This window comes from Podarcis melisellensis, assembly GCF_964234715.1.
Source record: "Podarcis melisellensis genome assembly, chromosome: 8".
Taxonomy (NCBI): domain Eukaryota; kingdom Metazoa; phylum Chordata; class Lepidosauria; order Squamata; family Lacertidae; genus Podarcis; species Podarcis melisellensis.
Genome location: NC_138540.1, coordinates 45,737,729 through 45,756,782, shown reverse-complemented (window position 1 = coordinate 45,756,782; position 19,054 = coordinate 45,737,729). Strand labels below are relative to the sequence as shown.

The following is a 19,054-nucleotide window of genomic DNA, read 5'->3' as shown; positions in this document are numbered from 1 at the left end:
TAGAAGGGGCCTCTAAATACAAAAATATTGAATTTCAAGTTTTACATAACTGGTTAAAAATAAACAGGCATATTGCAAATGGGGATGTAAGAAGGCTGCACTTTCTGTTGTGATCTGTATTTGTCACAATCAGTGCTGTTTCAATTCTGCTGCAGTTTGGTTTCTGCCAAATATTCTGTTATTCATCATGTGGTCCATTAGTTAACGTATGTTATGTAAGCTACTCCAGGGGCACCCTGTTTCCAACAGCTGATCCTGATACAGCCCCTTAGCCAAAAGGATACCCAGGCCTCAGAGCATGAAAACACTCAAGATGGCCACACATAAGGCCAATGCCACACAATTTAGTGATAAAAACTGAAATGAGCAAAATGATGATCCTTTTGTTATCAAGAACATATGTTCTGATTTTCCTTTTATTCCAACGTACTTTTATTTGTTTGTTTTCCAGAAAACTTCCATTTTGAAGTCCCTGAAAATACCAGGTTAGATGGTGAAGTTGGTAGACTGGAAGTTGAAGACATTGATGAGCCACAGAACAGAAATACAAAGTACAGTTTTGTCCAAGGACCTTACCAAGATACCTTCAGAATAGAACCAAACCCCTTCACAAACGAAGGAATAATTAGACCTAAGAAGGTATGGTAATGATCAGGGTATCATTGTTTACATCAGGGGTGGGGAATCTTTGTGAGCCCAAGAACTACCTTCACTTAATTTTCCAGGAGCATGTGCCCATGGTTGGTAGGGCCAGTACAAAAGGCACACACACATCCATTCATACATCTAGACACATCCAGTAGACCTGAAGGAGTGTCTCCACCCCCATCGTTCAGCCCGGCCACTGAGGTCCAGCTCTGAGGGTCTTCTGGCAGTTCCCTCACTGCAAGAAGTGAGATTACAGGGAACCAGGCAGAGGGCCTTCTTGGTAGTGGTGCCCGCCCTGTGGAATGCCCTCCCATCAGATGTCAAGGAAATAAACAACTATCTGACTTTTAGAAGACATTTGAAGGCAGCCCTGTTTAGGGAAGTTTTTAATGTCTGGCGTTTTATCATTTTTATTATTATTATTATTATCATTAATTCTGTTGGGAGCCACCCAGAGTGGCTGAAAAACCCAGTCAGATGGGCAGAGTATAAATAAATAACTATTATTATTATTATTATTATTACCCACTCTCACACAACAGGCTAATAATTGACTAAATAAATCTACATGTGTACAAAACTTCCAGAAGAGTTTGCAAGAGTTTCCATTAAATTCCAGGTTCATTCCAAATTGGCCTTTGCAGACCAGAAAAATATATATAACTCTCTCCATAGGAGCAGGGCCATAGCTCAATGGTAGAGCATCTGCCTTGCATGCAAACACCTCGGGTTCAATTTCCAACATCTCCAGGTAGCACTGGGAAAGACCTCAGTCTCAGACCCTGCAGAGCTTCTGTCAGTTAGTGTAGATAATAGTGACCTAGCTTCCTGTGTTCCTAAATATTAAAAAAATGTTTGTTGTATAAACAGTGTCCCTTTTTATTGTGTACTGATAATGTTTGCATGTGTGTTTTTAGCCACTGGACTTTGAGAAGGTATCCTCCTACAAGTTTGATGTTGAAGCAACTGATGCCGACATTAACTATGCATATTCCAGAACGAAAGGATCCAAGAGTATTGCAAGTGTAACCATCAAAGTTCTCGATGTTGATGAACCACCTGTCTTTTCCCAACCTTTCTATATATTTGAAGTTCAAGAAGAAAGTGACATCAAAAAGGTTATCGGATCTGTGTCGGCACATGACCCAGATAGAGCAAAACGGAAAATAAGGTAACAGAAAGTTTCTTCTGTACCCAAAAGGTGCTTAGTCAACTGAGTTTGCATCCCTTGCAACAACACTTTATCCACAATACAGCCCAAGATAATGTGTTGAAGAAATGAATTTTTATACTGTATAATGCAGGGATGAAGAGCCTATGGCCCTCCAGATGTTGTTAAACCAGAGACATAGCCTGGGCAGGGCCAATGAGGCCATGGCCCCAGGTGCACATTTCTGATGGGGCGCAACTAGGCACCCCCATCACATGTGACTGGGCCTTTGGGGCTGGGGCAGTGGCAGAGCCTCCTTCTCGTGGTCGCATGCCCTGCCCCTGAACTAACCGTGAGGGAGGGAGAGAGCACCATGCTTCATGTTCCCCTTCCAACAACTCATCCCCCAGCCCCAACTCTGTCTCTGCCTTGGCTCCTCCTCAGATACTACTTTGATACCATTTTTTAATGCACCCTACACAGATATCACATCCTGAGATCCAATTATTTCAAAATATCCACCACGGGATATATTTCTGCCTTGAAGCCTTTGGACAGGGAAGAAAGTGCCTGGCATAACATAACTGTGGCAGCCAATGAACTGGAGCAAGACAGTAAGTATGAACTTGTGTCACTAGGGAATTTGACAAGAGTGAGGCACCCAGCCATTCCCTCTTCTTTGCAGATTGCAATAAGCAGGCAAACTACAAGTCCTCCCTCTTTGAACCTTTTTACTGTTGTATCCATGCCGTGAAAGTCATTCTGCAGTGGGGACCATCCCAAGGCCTTGTGCCAAGTGGATGGCACCAATCATGAGGGTCTTACTATCTGATTCACTCCTTCACTCCTCCAATCCTGTCAAGGATATGATTTTATGTTAAAAACCCATATTTGCATGATAATACAGCATCACGGAATGCAGGGAGGGAGGGAGAAATTCAAATCAGTTCACATTTAAAGGTGTATCTACCTAGTTCGCACTTTCCTAAACTATAGCTATACAGCCATCCTTCAAAATTCACAGTTGTTTGACATTTGCAATGCAGGTTTCTCACCAAGACATGCTTATAAAAATGCATAGAGTGAACATAAAAAATGTGTGCATTGGTGACAATGCCATACAAAAACATGTTATCTTGGGGGAAATTGCTTTGAAAACATACATACATTAGGTCCTGCATACAAAAACGTGTATATTGGGAGAAATTTGCACTAAAATACTGGTGAATTTTCATGAGAATGTTTTTGGAGGGTGGAATCACAAACTGATGTAGAAAAGTGGAGAGCTGACAGAAACCAAAATTGATAGATTTGCCTATGTGGAATGAACCATCTAAAAAGCATATTCCTCAGCTCTCTGCAAGTTGCATCCAATGGATATTAGAATTGGATGCAACCCTATGTGAGCCAAAACCCTGCTTTTTAGGATTCAAGATCGCATGAAGATAGCCCTAAGCAAACAATTGTGCATTACGTGTGGCAGTTCTCTGCAGAAATTCTTACATGTCTCAGAGTTGAGGCCAGCCACCAAGGTTCCTCTGCTCCAATTCACTCACCGCACTGTTGTGGTGTGAATACTGGTTGCCTCTATTTGATTTCAGATAGATGCCTGATTGATAAATCTGTGATTTTCTTCTTGCTTCAGGAATTGTGCCCAATCTAGAAACCCACGTACCAGTTTACATTAAAGTTACTGATATAAATGACAATGCACCAGAATTTGCTGATGTTTACAATCCTAGAGTGTGTGAAAATGCCGCACCAGGAAAGGTAATGTATCAGAACCAAACTGCTAATACTACTCAGCTGCACAAACCAGCAATCCTTGCCAGGACTGAATCTTCCCATTTTGCCCCCCTTAAACCTATGTGCAAATCAGAACACTGATCTGCAGATATATTCTCAGAAAATATTTCCCAAAATTAAACCCCTTATTAAGGAAATGTCTTTGGGGTTCTTCAACTCCAAAAGTATCATTATTAAAAATGCAATTGCAAATAAAACAAGGCGGATTTGGTATTATATCACCAAGCTTATTTATTGACAAATACTAGAAACTTGAAACCCAAAATTAGTGATAACTTCCCAACTTGGGAAACCCTAGAATATAGATGTATAGCTCCTTTATCTTGATGGACTGCACTAGGATCACAATATATTAAAACCTAGGATTCTCCTGAAACAGGATTGACAGCTAGAAAATATGGAACACAATGTCTAGTAAAAATTGACCGATTTTCCTATGCTAAACTGACTTTGTGGGGAAATCCCACTTTAAAAATCAGGGTTTGGTGGGGAATGGTAAAATGAAAGAACAGGATGGAGGCAGGCATATTGACTTTAGACCAATTAATAGATGAGAATGATGAATTTTATACTTGTGCTATATTAAAAGAAAAACACCACCTATTTGATTCAGCCCAGTGGCAATATTTGCAGCTGCACCATATGCTAACATCTTTATTTGGACCGGCAGCTTTTACAGCATCTAATACACCTAAGATAATAAAACAATTGGTTAAATCCTCTCAGACTAAAAAGCCAGTGAATGTTTTCCACAGATACCTGGTCTCAATTAATCAATTTGACATACAGCATCTGAGAAATGAATAGAATAAAGAATTCTATTTTACCTAAGCAGTGGGACAATAATTTAGCTTCTATAGTTAATTTTTTCTACAACAAAAAATAATATTAAGAATCTATTGCCCTTAGTTTCAAAGCTGTTTATTTCATATTGTATCACAATTTCAAGTATTTTTATATTTTTCTTTAATTTTTGCTTTTGTTTTGTTCCTTTTCCTTTACTTTTTTTTCTCACTGAAATTTTTCGATAAAATATAACTAAGAAAAAACTGATCTGCAGATGAAGCCACATAATCAAACCTGTACTTATGAGGTGCTTCAAGGACTGGCTCTTTCTTCTTTTTAACCTTTTACACTGCTCCACAAAAGCCCGTGGCTGTGTGGTACAATATATTTTTCAAATTGCTCCCAGGGAGTAACTGTACCTCATAACATGAAGTCCCTTCCTGGGCAATTGTTTGAGGGAAAAGATGGCCATGTATATTCACAACAACCTTTTCAATTCCTGTAGACTGTTATCATGATTTCTGCTGTGGACAAGGATGAAATGTCACCAGGAGTGAAATTCAAGTTTTCCTTGGTGTCTGAAGAGAGCAACTTCACTCTAATTGACAATCACGGTACGTTTCTGTGGATTTCATGAGATGGCAAAAAGGAAACATTGCGTGAATGTTAACTAGCCATGCTCCAAATACAGCTTCATGGTTTGCTTGTCCCTATTTATAAATTACTTAGGGCTGTCTATATATTGTATTGTATATATTGTATACAGTGGTACCTCGGGTTACATACGCTTCAGGTTACATATGCTTCAGCTTACAGACTCCGCTAACCCAGAAATAGTACCTCAGGTTAAGAACTTTGCTTCAGGATGAGAACAGAAATCGTGCTGCGGCGGTGTGGCAGCAGCAGGAGGCTCCATTAGCTAAAGTGGTGCTTCAGGTTAAGAACAGTTTCAGGTTAAGAACAGACCTCTGGAACGAATTAAGTACTTAACCCGAGGTACCACTGTATTGTATTATCATTTATAAAACATTTCTAAACTGCCATCTCATTCAAAACTATCATGGTGATGTACAGCACAAGCACTAAAACATCACAAAATTATAAAATACAGAACAAATGACCAACACTGAATCAAACTGGTTCTCTAAAACTGCTAATTTCCCAGAACAAACCACTCCTGTATAGAAGAAGTCTTGATAACTCCTGGCCACCCAGACATTTTCTGGGTTCCTTAAAATATTACTTTGCCTCAGGAGCCTCAGGAGCAGATGGCTGGCATTCCTACAAGGCAATCACCATTTGAGATTATCACTTAATGAGACACTATTGCCTTCCTCAGATAGCACAGCGAATGTCACCGTCAAATACGGACAGTTTAATCGGGAACTAGTCAAAACCCATTACTTGCCTATCATCATCTCTGACAACGGCTCACCCCAGCAGAGCAGCACAAACACCCTTGCCATCCATGTCTGCAAGTGCAACGAGGAAGGAGACTTCACTTTCTGCGAAGAGCCAGCAAAACAAATGGGAGTCAGCGTCCAAGCACTACTTGCCATCTTGATCTGCATCCTCACCATCATTGGTAAATCTACTCATAAATATTCACATTTCTGGCCTTCCCAGGGGATAGGGGAAAAGACCCCTTATATTACATATAAGGAACATAAAGGGGTGGCTGAAAGGGATATGAAAATGGAGTAATTTTGCTCTTTAAGGTCATGCGGTAGCAACCATTTTTCAGAGATGGCTACTTCTCCCACCTTGCCAAACCTCAGGTTGAATCAGGTTATGTTTTCTATTCAACCGCATGCTTGTTTTGCTTCTCCATTCTACAACTAATTTATTATTTGTTTGCAGTGATTATGGTGCTAATAGTTATGAGGAAGCGACACAGGAAAGACCTGAACATTCTCAGGAAGAATGTGACGGATATCCATGAGCAGCTGGTGGCCTACGATGAAGAAGGTGGTGGTGAAATGGACACCACCAGCTACGATGTGTCAGTCCTCAACTCAGTCCGCCAGACCAGCATGAGGTCACCGAGGATGACCATGGAGAACAGGCCTTGCGTGTACTCCCGGGTACAAAAGCCCCCAGGAAATGGGATCTCAGGCACCGGAGAAATGGGCATTATGATTGAGATGAAAAAAGACGAAGCTGACAACGACGGGGATTTGCTGCCGTATGACACTCTCCACATATACGGTTATGAAGGGGCCGAGTCCATTGCAGAATCCTTAAGCTCTTTGGGATCAGGATCCTCAGACTCTGACATCGACTATGATTTTCTGAATGACTGGGGTCCCAGGTTTAAAATGCTGGCAGAGCTTTATGGGCTGGAACCCAGTGAAGATCTTCTGTATTGAGCGTTCTGTATTGACAGGTTCCCCCAGCCTTAGCCACAGACAATGTGGCTAAGAGAATGTTGGTTCAGAAGACAGAACCAACTAGCAATTCCTGCATCCCCAATACCTAAATCAGCTCAACATACTTTTTTCTGAGCAGGTTTACATGACCAGGATGATAGACAGCAAAAGCGATGACTTTTGAGCACTTCAGAAGGGACTCCATGAGCATACTAATGCATCCTGCACATGAGGGAGGACCCTGATTGGGCCACATAGAGTCCTTTCTGGTGCACTCTGACACATGTATGAATAGCAAGGGAAGGGCTAGATCTCCAGGCACACACACATTTCGAAGTGTGGCTCTTTCCCAGCCAAGCATTAATGATCCTTTCTTGCTTATTTTAGTTACTTAGAATATCTGCCCTTTTAAGTCAAAACCCACCCATGATTCTGGAAGGAACAATTTCCAGGACTTCAGGGAGTGCAAATTTCCTAGTCTCGAGTGTAGGTTTCATTTGATTGCAATTTCCATTATGCATGTATATACAGGCTAACTTTTTATTCATTTTTTAATGTTCTTTTTTTTCTTTTCAAACACAGCTGAAGAAATTCAGCTGCATCAGGGAACTTTTCCAAGTTACAAGCCTCATTAACTGTGAAACTATCTTAATATTTTTCTTCTTGCTGGTGCCCCCCACCCCTTCTTCCAGGTACTGTAAACATGGATATTTCAAGCATTTGATGCTTCCAAAACACCAATAGGAGATTCATCACTGATTTGACCTTTCCAAAACTACCCTAGACCTTTCCCAGGTGCTGTGTTGCCTGTTATCCAGTGGAAGCTGGTGTCCATTGAGAATGGAAGAGCAGAAGATAAGGAGGCCAACAGTAGGGGGCACTAAAGCGAGTGATAGGAGGGGCCAACTAATTCTAGTTTTGTCCCCATTCTCCTCTCTGCTGTGTTAGACAATGGCAACTCTGAGACTAAGGATGAGGAAGCTGACAGCCTGTGCTACCTCTTGGACCTGTGAGGAAGTAGCTAGGTGGGGGCCAGCTGAGGACAGACCCAACTTGGAGGGGCCAATGCCCCACTTGCCCTAGTGGACTAGTCTCCATTGCTGTTACCTCCTCCCCCAGTCTACCTTACGACTGTGCCCAAATATCTACTGGTTCTTCATCCGCCAAGTCCCGCCCCCACCATCCCCATTCTTCTGTTTACCATGCTGTCTAATGAAGACTTCTTTTAGAAAAACTCCAAATCTTGCCACCTATTGTGTCATATTTTGGTTGCCCTGATACAGATTTTCTTTTTTTTCTAATGGGCCAGCATGACTACCTTTACTTTTTCTGTGAGCAGGGTATACTCATTTTCACTAGCATGCAAAATCCAAACTATACATATAAGTATGGTTCTACTAAATAATGTATGGCTATTATTTGTTTAACAAAATATTCCTACTAATGAAAGTAGTTGGGTGTAATTAATGTATGTGATGTTTAACCAGTGAGGTTAACTATAAAATCATTTAAAGCTATTGTAAGGCAATTGTAAACAATATCCAGTTTTTAAAGTGTCCTATGATCCTTGTATTTTGTAATCTGTTTGTGTTAAAAGCTACTCTACTGTACATCAATGGTTTTTGCACTGGATAGTTTCATTTCCTATTTAAGTTGTATGTATGTACGTTGTGGGTGGGGAGGGTTACCTACATAAAAGCCAAATTCATGTATACTTGCATTTGTCTGCTCATTAGTAAGATTTTCAGGCAAACCTGTGGTATCTTTAGTGCATTTAAAAGCAGGGAAATCTACAAACCGGATGATAATATCTGCTTATCAGATTGCTGAGGAACCACTTCTTCCCTTATGTTTGTAAGTCACCCCCAAGGCATAAAGGGCTATAAATGTAGTGAGGAATGGGGTGTAGCTCAGTGGCACAGCACATCCTTTGCATGCAGAAATTCCCAAATTCAGTCCCTGGCATCTCCAAGCAGAACTGGGAGATCTTCCTGACTGAAACCCTGAAGAGAAACCCAGCCAACCAGCATCCACTATACTGAGACAGGTGGATTAATAGCCTGGCTCAATATAAGGTGATATTGTTCCTGTGTTCCTAGAGCAGCACTCTCTCATTTGTTGGATTTGTCTTACTGTATGGCACACTTACCACAAAAAGTGCCTATCTCAGGGATAAGCTCATTGAACTCGGGGGGGGGGGGTTTCTTCAAAATAAAATAAACACTCCATAGCCTAGAGAGTGAAACATGGCCTAGTTAGCAAACATGGTTCTTGCCGACTTAAAAGATGCTTTGCGAAATAATTGCTAACATCCAGCATATTTGTCAAACAAAGTAGCAGAGAACAGCTGCTGAATTATGTTTCACCCCTGGGCACCTTTCAAAATAATCACTTGTGCTGGCCTATTTATGCCTTCCAAGGTGTCAATGAAAATTCCCTTCAAAGAACTGTGGCACACCTGAGAAGGAGCTTGTGCTTGCACTTGGTGAAGGCATCACATAAGCAAGGTGCTTGGAGCAATGTTCATGTGACCTATGTAAAAGGATACAGGATGGTGTGCAATGTTGCAAATATTCATCGAAAGGTTGGGTTGGAGCCTGTTCAGGTACAGCTGTATACCTTTTGGGTCTCTCATGGAGGTTCAAGACCCTGTGTTTTGTAAGGGTATTATTTGCATTGATGGAATCTGCTAATGCATATTTCTTCCTGCATAGGCTCTGTTCTAACCTAACAATGAACACATTGTGATATATTGGTCACAAGTGAGACCTGATGGCATGGTCTTGTTCCCGATAACCATACATTTGCATTTATGTAAATAGGGTTTGGACTTCTTCACTCACTCACCCTTGCCCTGAGACATGGAGATTACAAGCCCAGAAACAGGATCGTCTTGCATGCCCTTCATGGAAGGCTCGGTATAGGAAGCCTCGTTCATCTTTCAAACCAGCACTCCTGCTGAAAGCAGTTGGGGTCATTTACCTTTTCCATACTCCCTTTCACACACCTGACCCAGCTGAAGAGTGTGAGGGAGGCAGTCCAGTGAGACTGTCCCCTCCTTTCCATTTCTACATGTTATATCATTTCTCTGAGTACTTTAAAACTGCCCTGGGTGCAACAATGGAAAGGTAGTATAAAAATGAAATAAATAATAGCTAACTGGTCATCTCATTGTCCAGAAGATTTTAACACTTCAGCAAAAGAACAGAACGGGCCAAAAACCTCATCCAGTTCTCCCAGTGGCCAACCAGATGCCTGCGAGAAGCCCACAAGCAGGACCTGAGTACAACAGCACTCTCCCCACTTGTGAATCCTAGCCACTGGTATTTGGAGACATGCAGTGGTACCTCGGGTTAAGAACTTAATTCGTTCCAGAGGTCCGTTCTTAACCTGAAACTGTTCTTAACCTGAGGTACCACTTTAGCTAAAGGGGGCCTCCCGCCGCCGCCACACGATTTCTGTTCTCATCCTGAAGCAAAGTTCTTAACTCGAGGTACTATTTCTGGGTTAGCGGAGTCTGTAACCTGAAGCGTCTATAACCTGAAGTGTCTGTAACCCGAGGTACCACTGTATTGCCTCTTTCAGTGCAGGTAGACCATAGTCATTGTGGCATGGCTAGCGGGGATTGTTCTCTTCAGGTGGTCAGTATCAAAGTGAACGCTCAGTCCCATTAAGGAAACATAAACCCACAATCCTGTTGTCATTAACATGATGGGCCATTGGCTCTCTTCAGGTCTTTGATAGTGGAATTGAGTGGGGGGCTGCAGGGATGAGCATGCTAGCTCCATTAACTTGGGTATACTGTGGATCCAAAAATGGCTGTTGGCAGGGAAGAAGCCCATCCACCTTACTCTTGTGGTATCCTTGCTGGGGGTCATGAGATTCTCTCCCCTAGGCAAGTTAACAGAGGGCTTGCTCTCTCCAATAACTTGCACAAGGACAAGAAAGAAAGCTTGCACCCCAGAAACATCAGGGAGGGGTGTCTCATCACTCCTAGCAAGGACCCTGCTGCTTCCTTCCTGCCTCATCAGGCTCACTCTCTACCAGCCGACACTGCTGCTGCTCCACTTCAGTGCCTGCCCATCGCCTCTCCAGGTTTCCTTTTGTGTAGACAAATACAGTGGTACCTCGGGTTGCATACGCTTCAGGTTACAGACTCTGCGAACCCAGAAATAGTACCTCGGGTTAAGAACTTTGCTTCAGGATGAGAACAGAAATTGTGCTCCGGCAGCACGGCAGCAGGAGGCCCCATTAGCTAAAGTGGTGCTTCAGGTTAAGAACAGTTTCAGGTTAAGAACGGACTTCCAGAACAAATTAAGTACTTAACCCGAGGTACCACTGTACATTTGGAAATCATGGATCTTGTTTGTAGCATAAGTAATTTGGCCCTCAAACAGCCATGTAACTGAGTCTTCAGTGAAATCAGCATATATCTATATTTAGTTGAGGCATGTACACAAATGAGCAGCAGGTGGCACTCAGCTCCAGCAATGCCATAATTAAGACAACCCACTTCTGCAGTTCTGTTCCCTGCCATTGCTTTTTGCATAGACTGAGTACACTGCCATCAGGATTGGATGCTTTCATGCATAGCCCTGCGCTGCCTCTAAAACGTGGTCTATGCATGCAGCAGAATGAAGTGGGAATGCAGTGGGGACGTGAGGTGATAGAATGGCAGTTATCACTTCAGAAAATAGGGCAGAGGTCAAATTTGCTCCTCTAAGTTTTTGCTTTCTTGTTCATTTTAAAAAACAGAACTCCCTGCAAACGGAAAACTAGCAGAACAGGGAACAAGACTGGGCTAGACTCTTTCTTCCTAATCTCCTAGTTTTGAACAGGAAGGTTTTTATTTTTCTTTATGAGGAAGAAGATTTTAAAATGTCCCTACCCAAAATTTGTCTGACATGGTACAATCCAGTCTGCCACCTCAGACAATGTGTAGACTTGCCCTGGGCACTGGGAAGAGCTGTTCGCAGGGCTGGCATCAGCTATATACTCACCAAGGTCCATATGCTAATAGGAGGAAATCCTAGGTCATTAACACAATGGGCCATTAGCAACTCAGTACTATTGGCACTGCTCATTCCCTTGCCTAATTCTGGGCCTGATCACAACAACTTCTAGAGTTAGAGGACAAGATGTGCCGTGGTTACTATTCTTTTTCTCTTTCCTCTCATTTGCTCATTGGGCAAGTGCAAGTGAATAGGCAACAACAGCAAGAAGGAGGAGGAACATCTAAGCCAGTAGCCACCTCTAGCTGGTTCACAGCAATGAATTCTGGGACAGTTCCAGGTTGTCTGACAATTCCCCCCACCTCTGCCAATGGGCCCTGGCAAGCTTACCTGGCTGCAGGGCAGCACTTTGAGCAGTGCCAAGCACCTGGCTCTTGCCACATTTTAGTTTCCCACAATGACTCAAGAGAGATGCTAGGATGGGGGTATTTGGGAAAATTTAAGAAGGGTCTAGATCATGGGTAGGCAAACTAAGGCCCGGGGGCCGGATCTGGCCCAATCGTCTTCTAAATCCAGCCCACGGACGGTCCGGGAATCAGTGTGTTTTTACATTAGTAGAATGGGTGCTTTTATTTAAAATGTATCTCTGGGTTATTTGTGGGCCATAGGAATTCGTTCATTTTTTTTCCCCAAAATATAGTCCAGCCCCCCACAAGGTCTGTCTGAGGGACAGTGGACCGGCCCCTGCTGAAAAAGTTTGCTGACCCCTGGTCTAGAGCCAGGCGCTTGATACTCGAGAAAAGCAAAGTTAAGGGTAGCCCATCGCAGGTTTCATCAGCAAGCCCTGCCAGGGCATTAGATTTTTGTATTTTTTTATATTTGCTGCTATGTTTTGCTATGTTACTATGACTTTTTTAATAGTATTTGTTTGAAATGTGTTCCTGCTTTCTTTGATGTAAACTGCTTTGAGCACGAATATTTTGTGGGAAAGTGGCATACCAATAAAAGGACTGAATGAATGAATGGTGCTGCAAAAGAGATAAAAAGGATTAGAAACTTCTGAGGGCATTGTCAAATCATAATAAAGGCAATCCAACAGGTCCTTCAAACTGAAAAACAGCTATATGTGAGCTTCATAACAAACCTTTGTTTGCAGATGATGCTGTTGAATTTTCAAGAGCTCTCTTGGTCTCTATAAAGGAATCTTGACCCCCTATGGGAAAACACCAAAGTAAAAGTCTACGTCACTGCCTTTGTTCTGCGGATACTCAAGGGTACGCAGTACCGCTACCTTTTTTTTCTAGAAGAAAAGCACTTCATTGAAGTGTGGCACTTACTATAACAACTTCATGGTGAGTACCAACACCTTTTTTCCTAGAAGGAAAGCCCTGGGCTATGTAAAGTCTCCATGCCCCTCTGCAAATGCCTTTTCTTTCTTTCCCAGACTGCAAAAATGCCGTGCCACCCATTTCTCTTTATATGGCAGTCCTTATCAGCAGGTCTTCATACAACACCTTCCCTCTGACACATGTGCCCGTTGCCACTGGCAGCTCCATACATTTTGTGTGAAAAACCAGCAGACATATAACTTCACATTTTTTTTCTCCAAGGTGCCATTGGGTGCATTTTCTTCTTGCTGATACCCTTCAGAGCACAGTGACACATCTGTGGGAAGACCCCTTGTTCCAAATTTTGCTGTATTTTTAAAAACAGGAGACAAGCCCAAGTATCCCAAGTATATGACTTGCTGGAGACGAGCAGGAGGGGAGAGTGCTGCCATTGTGCTCAGGCCCTCTTTGTAGATTTTCCACTGAGGCATCTGGCCAGCTACTATGAGAACAAGATGGCGGACTAGATGGGCCACTGGCCTGATCCAGCAGGGCTGTCCTTGTGTTCTTCAAAATGCCAAAACTGGTTCCAGCATAGCGTTTTGCCTTATATCACACCCCATAGAATTATTTTGTGTGTGGATTAGGGGGCAAAATCTATGAACTCAAATTCTGTGTTGCGTTCCTTCAGAATTGGCCTGCTAAGACTTCCTGAGTGACCTGCCACCCAATTTATCAGCAGTGCTGTTGCCAGTAGAAATGGGGGGGGGCATACCACACAAAGGCTGTCTTTGCAGCTTCCCCTTTGGAGAACACTTTCTTCTTTTTAGCAGCACTTAGGAAATTTCAGCAGAGCACTCAGGCACAGGGTCATCAAATCATAGAACTGTAGAACTGTAGGTTCACTTCCTTTGTTATCTTAACGACTCATACTTAGGCCATTACCTCACCAGGAAGCTAGCCTAGTTATTCCAGGAAACGAATCCATGCTGGATCCAGGAATTAAAAGGGACTTTGCATACAGCCTACCCCCACCCTAAACTCATAGCAGGGCAGCATATTTGGAGGTGAGGCAAGATAAAATGGAGGGGGGGGATCACTTGTATCCTACCATACTTCCAGCACCCAATCTCCTTCTCTTCCTTTTCCCCACTTCATTTGTAAAATATCATATCAGTTTTGAGCCACCCTTGGATATTTTTTTGCCCCCCATAGATATATTTTTTGTTCTCCATGAAGGTCAGTCTTAATGCATTCAGCCTTTCAAGCATGGCCTTGTTTACCAACAGCCCTTTCAGAAAGTGCAAAGGATGCATTTTAAGTGTCTTATATCCAGTAGCTCTTGACATATGCTTTGCTCTCTGCTCTCTTTCTTTAGGCAGCATAAAGAGTTCTCAGAAACAATGGTTTTGCCCTTCTCCTTTATCCATCACTAAACCTTGACTCTTTCTTCTAGCAGGATTTTGTATGCCATGACCCTCAATGAGCCTCTTTGTGTGCATCCTTTCCTTTTGGTCTTCTAAACCTCTCTCACATCCCTCTGCAAATGGATTGTCCATCGTCTCAATCTACTGGCAGCCCTTTAAGGATGCTATTCTCTCGTGTACCTAGGACCTTGGCCTTTTCGCCCTTCCTTTTTCCTCCAAAATATAAAGAACTCCAGGCTGATCATCTTACCACCTCTTTTTTACAGGTCAAGCTTATTTAAAACACATACTGTCAGAGGAGAAATGTGTGTCACATTCTCATAAGGGAACTATGGACACTTCATAGCCAAAGCTGTGAAACTGAATCTCTATTTCAGTTCATAACAGAGAACAATCCAGGAGAATACAAAGGGCTGCAAAGCTGAGTAACTTGACAGGCCATTTCTTTTTGGGGGGGTTCTCAAAGTTTCATACCTGAGGATAAACTGGTTAGCTTTGAAATGATCTCCTTCAGAGTTCTTTTTCTTCCACCTCTTCTAGAAACGTGCCCTTTCTCAAGTCCCAAGGATGCTAATGTGCTCCCTGCTTAAAATGTGTCATGGGTTGCATGCACTTGGCAAGAGGCAAAGATGGCCTCCAGCAGTGTGAAATTCAGAGTCCCATCTTCCATTTAACCACCACAAAGTGCCAAGTGGGAGGTGATATTCTCAGTAGGAAAACAGTTCAATGATTATTTAAAAAATAAAAACCCTGCTGGTTTATGACCAGAGTTAAGACTACCTCATGTAGGCCCAAACTCCACAAAGCCAGGAAATGAGAAGCTAAGGCTGCCACCTTAACAGATGTGCCTGGGATCAGCAGTGATGTGCAGTGTCATACCTTATGCTTTTCAGTGATCTTTCAGGCCAAAATCCAGATGAGCAGGATGGTGTCATGACCCCTTACTCTAGCAACAACCTGGACAGTGAGGCTGCAGGGGCATCAGCTAGGGAGGCTATTGTGCCTGAAACTCATGAACCCCTGTTCCCCTCACAGAGCTACAATTCCCCGAATGATTTAACAATCAGTTCCTCTTCCCAGTGAACTCTGGGAATTGTAGCTCTTTCAGGGGAAGAAGGGGCCTCCTAACAACTTTCAGCACCCTTAATTCTTTGGGGTACAGCTCCCAGGATTCTTTGGGAGGAGACATGGCTGATTAAAGTGGTACTGTGGTGTAAAGTTCAGTGGAGCCTCAATGTACAATTACCCATTTAGGTAGCAAACACTTCACAAACAATGCAAAAAAGGGGGACTGTGGATGCCACATTAAAAATCTTCTTTCAAGGCATTCCACTTGAAGCAGCTCTTAAAGCTAGTCCACAATGCAACTGAGATACCTTGGATACAATTGGAGAACATTCCCATGGAACCTTCAATTTATGTGCTCGCGTTTCTGCATCCCTCTAGAGCAGCAATTAAAAAACTGGAAAACCCAATCTTGCAGGTTCCCTTTCAAGTCTGAAAACTATGGGAAGTGCAGCTGGCACCTGCAGTGTCCCCTCGTATACCTATTTTAGATCACCTAAGGTTCTGTTATACAGACAAGTTTAGGCATTATAAACAGTGGGCAAGAGCAGGAGTATTCAGGATACAGGACACTCTCCCGAGAGGATGCTCAATTACCATGGAAAATTTAAAGAAACAGCTTGGGAATATTTCAACTAATTGGTTCCAAATGCAACAAATTTGTATACAATACATTCACTCATTTATTAAATCCAAGGGCTTTGATCCCCAATGAAGTCTGAAGCATTAGGAATTAGATCTAATACAGAGTTTCAAGATGAAGCTTCTCTACTTTATAAAACATTATTGGACCTACAAATGGACACTGGGCAGAGTCTTTGAGAAGTGCTGAAGCCAACTTAGGCCAACAAATTGATGAGCACAAATGGAGCTCTTTATGGTCTAAACACCCACTGCTTACCATTTTGGCTAAATTGCAGGAAGCCTCTTTAAAGATCATATGAGGGCACTAGATGTCCGTATGCCTTTCAAGAGTTAACTACTTTCTCGCTCTTACGCTGGAGAGGATGTATTTTTAAAGGCACATTCCTCCACGTGTGATGGGAGCGTCTATTTCTTAAAGATTTCTGGACCCAAATTTTTCCATTGCCATCCATCATTACAGGGCAACATCTTGTACCCGATCCCAGGTTAGCCCTACTGTCAATGCAAAATGATATCAATCAAGTGTTCAGCATAAAGAGTTGGTCTTCTTTCTTATGACAGCAGCAAGACAAATAGTTGCTTCCAGTTGGAGGAGGAAAACCCTCCCACCACAGAAACCTGGACCCAATAATATGTGCAGAACATGTAGCACTTATGGAATGCTTAGGTCACCATTGGAGGGCGATAAGAGGATTAACAAAAAAAGATGGGTTTGACTCCAAATGACCTTAATTGTACAGTAATCCACCTTCCATCTCAGTTACAGCAGCCACTACAGATAAATTATCTTAACATTTTAGATCCACCCTGTGGATGACTGCATACAAGACGTAACAACTGTACATGTATTTGTCTTGGAATACAACACTTTGTGTTTGGAAATTGTTTTTAAAATTTTCAGTGAAGTTTGGAAATGAATAAATAAATCACAATTGTCCCTTTAGGTGGCACTTTTTTGCCTGCTAGTTTGATCTGTTGATTTTTATTTTTTTTAATGCCACTCCTAGAAGAAAAAGAGAGCAGGAAACATTCATACACCTGAGATGGTGCAGCTGCGTTGCTGAACCAGAGCCAAAATATTGCAATGCCAAACTGATTTCTTTTTCTGGAATAGTCATATTAAAGTGGATAGAACCAGCATCACCTGAAAAGTTCTGAGTCATAGCTGGGGAACCAACTCAATCACCACAGAATAAATTTGATTCAAGTCCTACTGCTAACAGCATAGCATATATTTCCAGACTTAGATTCTTAGCATCATGCTGGGAACTAATCATTTCCTAATTAATGCATTGCTTCCAAACTGTCACTTTTGATAGCTGAAATTGCTTTTGATCGCAGGGCTATTTTCATCCAATGATTTCTTAGAACTGACCTAGAGAACACTAGGTAAAGAGAAAATAACGTAAAGACATCATTTTCATTGTGCTTTCAGGATGGCTTGTGCCCACATGATCTCAGGGCAGTTAGACACAATCCCACTTTTTATACCATAAATATTCCAAGGGTTGTTGTTTTTGTCCTACTTTTAGCATCATAGAAGGTACCCAAGGGTCATCTAGTCCAACCCCCTGCAATAAGGGAATCACAGCTTTTGCTGCACAACAGCATGCCTCCAGATGGCAATAATGTGGCTAGGTGCACACTAGACCTTTAAAGCACATCCAAAGCATATTCTTTCCTTCAAATAATTATGGGCAGTGTAGTTTACCCCTCACAGAGCTATAGATCCCAGCAACAACTGTTAACAAACCATAGTGCCCAGAATTCTTTGAAGGAAAGAATGTGTAATAACAATGGGAAAGCTTTGCAGAACAACTGATAAAGTGTGTGTAATAAATCCGTCATTAATATGCTATTCTTGCATCAAATACTGCTACTAACGCAAGAGCCAGTGTGATGCAGTGGGTAGAATGTTGGACTAGGACTCGTGTGACCAGGGTTCAATCCCCACTCAGCCATGATGCTCACTGGGTGACCTCAGGTCAGCCACCGCCTCTCAGTCCCTAATCCATCTCACAGGGTTGTGGGGACTGAACGAGGACAGGGACCACCTTGAGGTCCTTGGTGGAAAACCTGGCATAGAAAGACAATCAATCAATCAATGCTACAGAATGCATGGGGGGGGGGATGCCCGGGAGGAAATCCACCTGTCCAGAGGAGCCCTTTTCTTTCTGCACTCGAGATGCTCACATCTTCCTTTCCCTGTTGCTAAAGGCCCTGATTCGCGGAAGGTCCGCTTTCTTCCTCTTCCTCCGGAGCGCTTGGCTGAGCAGAACTTCTACCCCAGCTGAGAAGGGCAGCCGAGGAAGAGCCGCTGCCTGGCGGGGGAGGTGGGGGGCGTCCCGGCGCCAGTCCCCTCGGCGCGCTCCGCTGCCCGCCTCTTCTCCGCCACGTCGAGGCGCTGCTGCTACAGGCGGACCGGGCGGCTGAGCAGGCGGGCGGCGGGCTGGGCCCTCCGAGGGAGCCCAGATGCCGCGGCGGCGGCGGCGGCTGCCTGCAGGCGCCAAGCGCACGGCCACGCGGGGCTCTCTCGGCAGCCGGCAGCCCGGCGCCGCGCCGCAGCCACTGGGAAGGCGCTGCTGCCGGCGGCGGTCGGAGGTCACGGAGCGCCGCGTCCCGCCTCCGCCTCTTCGCCGCTGCTCTGGCCGGGCTGGCGGCGGCGGCGAAAGCGGAAGTCTGCCTCTCCCGCCGCCTTCGCCGTCGTCGCCCGGCTGCAGCCGTCGGAGCGCATGGAGAGATCGGTCGCCTGAATGGGCTCCGGTAAGAGGCAGGGGACGGGGCGACGGATCCTGCGGGAGGGAGGGCGGGCGGGCGGGGAGGTCTGCTGCCGGGGCTTCTCCCCGCCAGCCCACGCGGCTGTGCACTTGCACCCTAC

At 43.7% G+C, this 19,054-nt stretch overlaps 2 protein-coding genes and 1 long non-coding RNA gene across 4 annotated transcripts in view; all 3 read left to right on the top strand.

Annotated features, from left to right (window-relative positions):
• The window catches only part of CDH5 (cadherin 5), a 31,340-nt gene extending 22,869 nt beyond the window's left edge, over positions 1 to 8,471 (top strand). For both annotated transcript variants that reach the window (XM_081921635.1, XM_081921636.1), the window contains 7 exons: positions 452 to 639; positions 1,566 to 1,819; positions 2,282 to 2,412; positions 3,444 to 3,568; positions 4,896 to 5,004; positions 5,730 to 5,975; positions 6,251 to 8,471. In XM_081921635.1, coding sequence (XP_081777761.1) covers positions 452 to 639; positions 1,566 to 1,819; positions 2,282 to 2,412; positions 3,444 to 3,568; positions 4,896 to 5,004; positions 5,730 to 5,975; positions 6,251 to 6,759 — 1,562 coding nt within the window. In that variant the 3' untranslated portion in view covers positions 6,760 to 8,471. The remainder of the gene's footprint in view (positions 1 to 451; positions 640 to 1,565; positions 1,820 to 2,281; positions 2,413 to 3,443; positions 3,569 to 4,895; positions 5,005 to 5,729; positions 5,976 to 6,250) is intronic.
• Positions 1 to 19,054, top strand: part of LOC309375068 — a 605,268-nt gene that overhangs the window by 483,957 nt on the left and 102,257 nt on the right. The gene's annotated exons all lie outside the window — the stretch shown is intronic.
• BEAN1 (brain expressed associated with NEDD4 1) overlaps positions 18,765 to 19,054 on the top strand; it is a 45,615-nt gene continuing 45,325 nt past the window's right edge. Inside the window, exon 1 of the mRNA XM_081920429.1 lies at positions 18,765 to 18,939. The gene's annotated coding sequence lies outside the window, so the exon portion shown is untranslated. The remainder of the gene's footprint in view (positions 18,940 to 19,054) is intronic.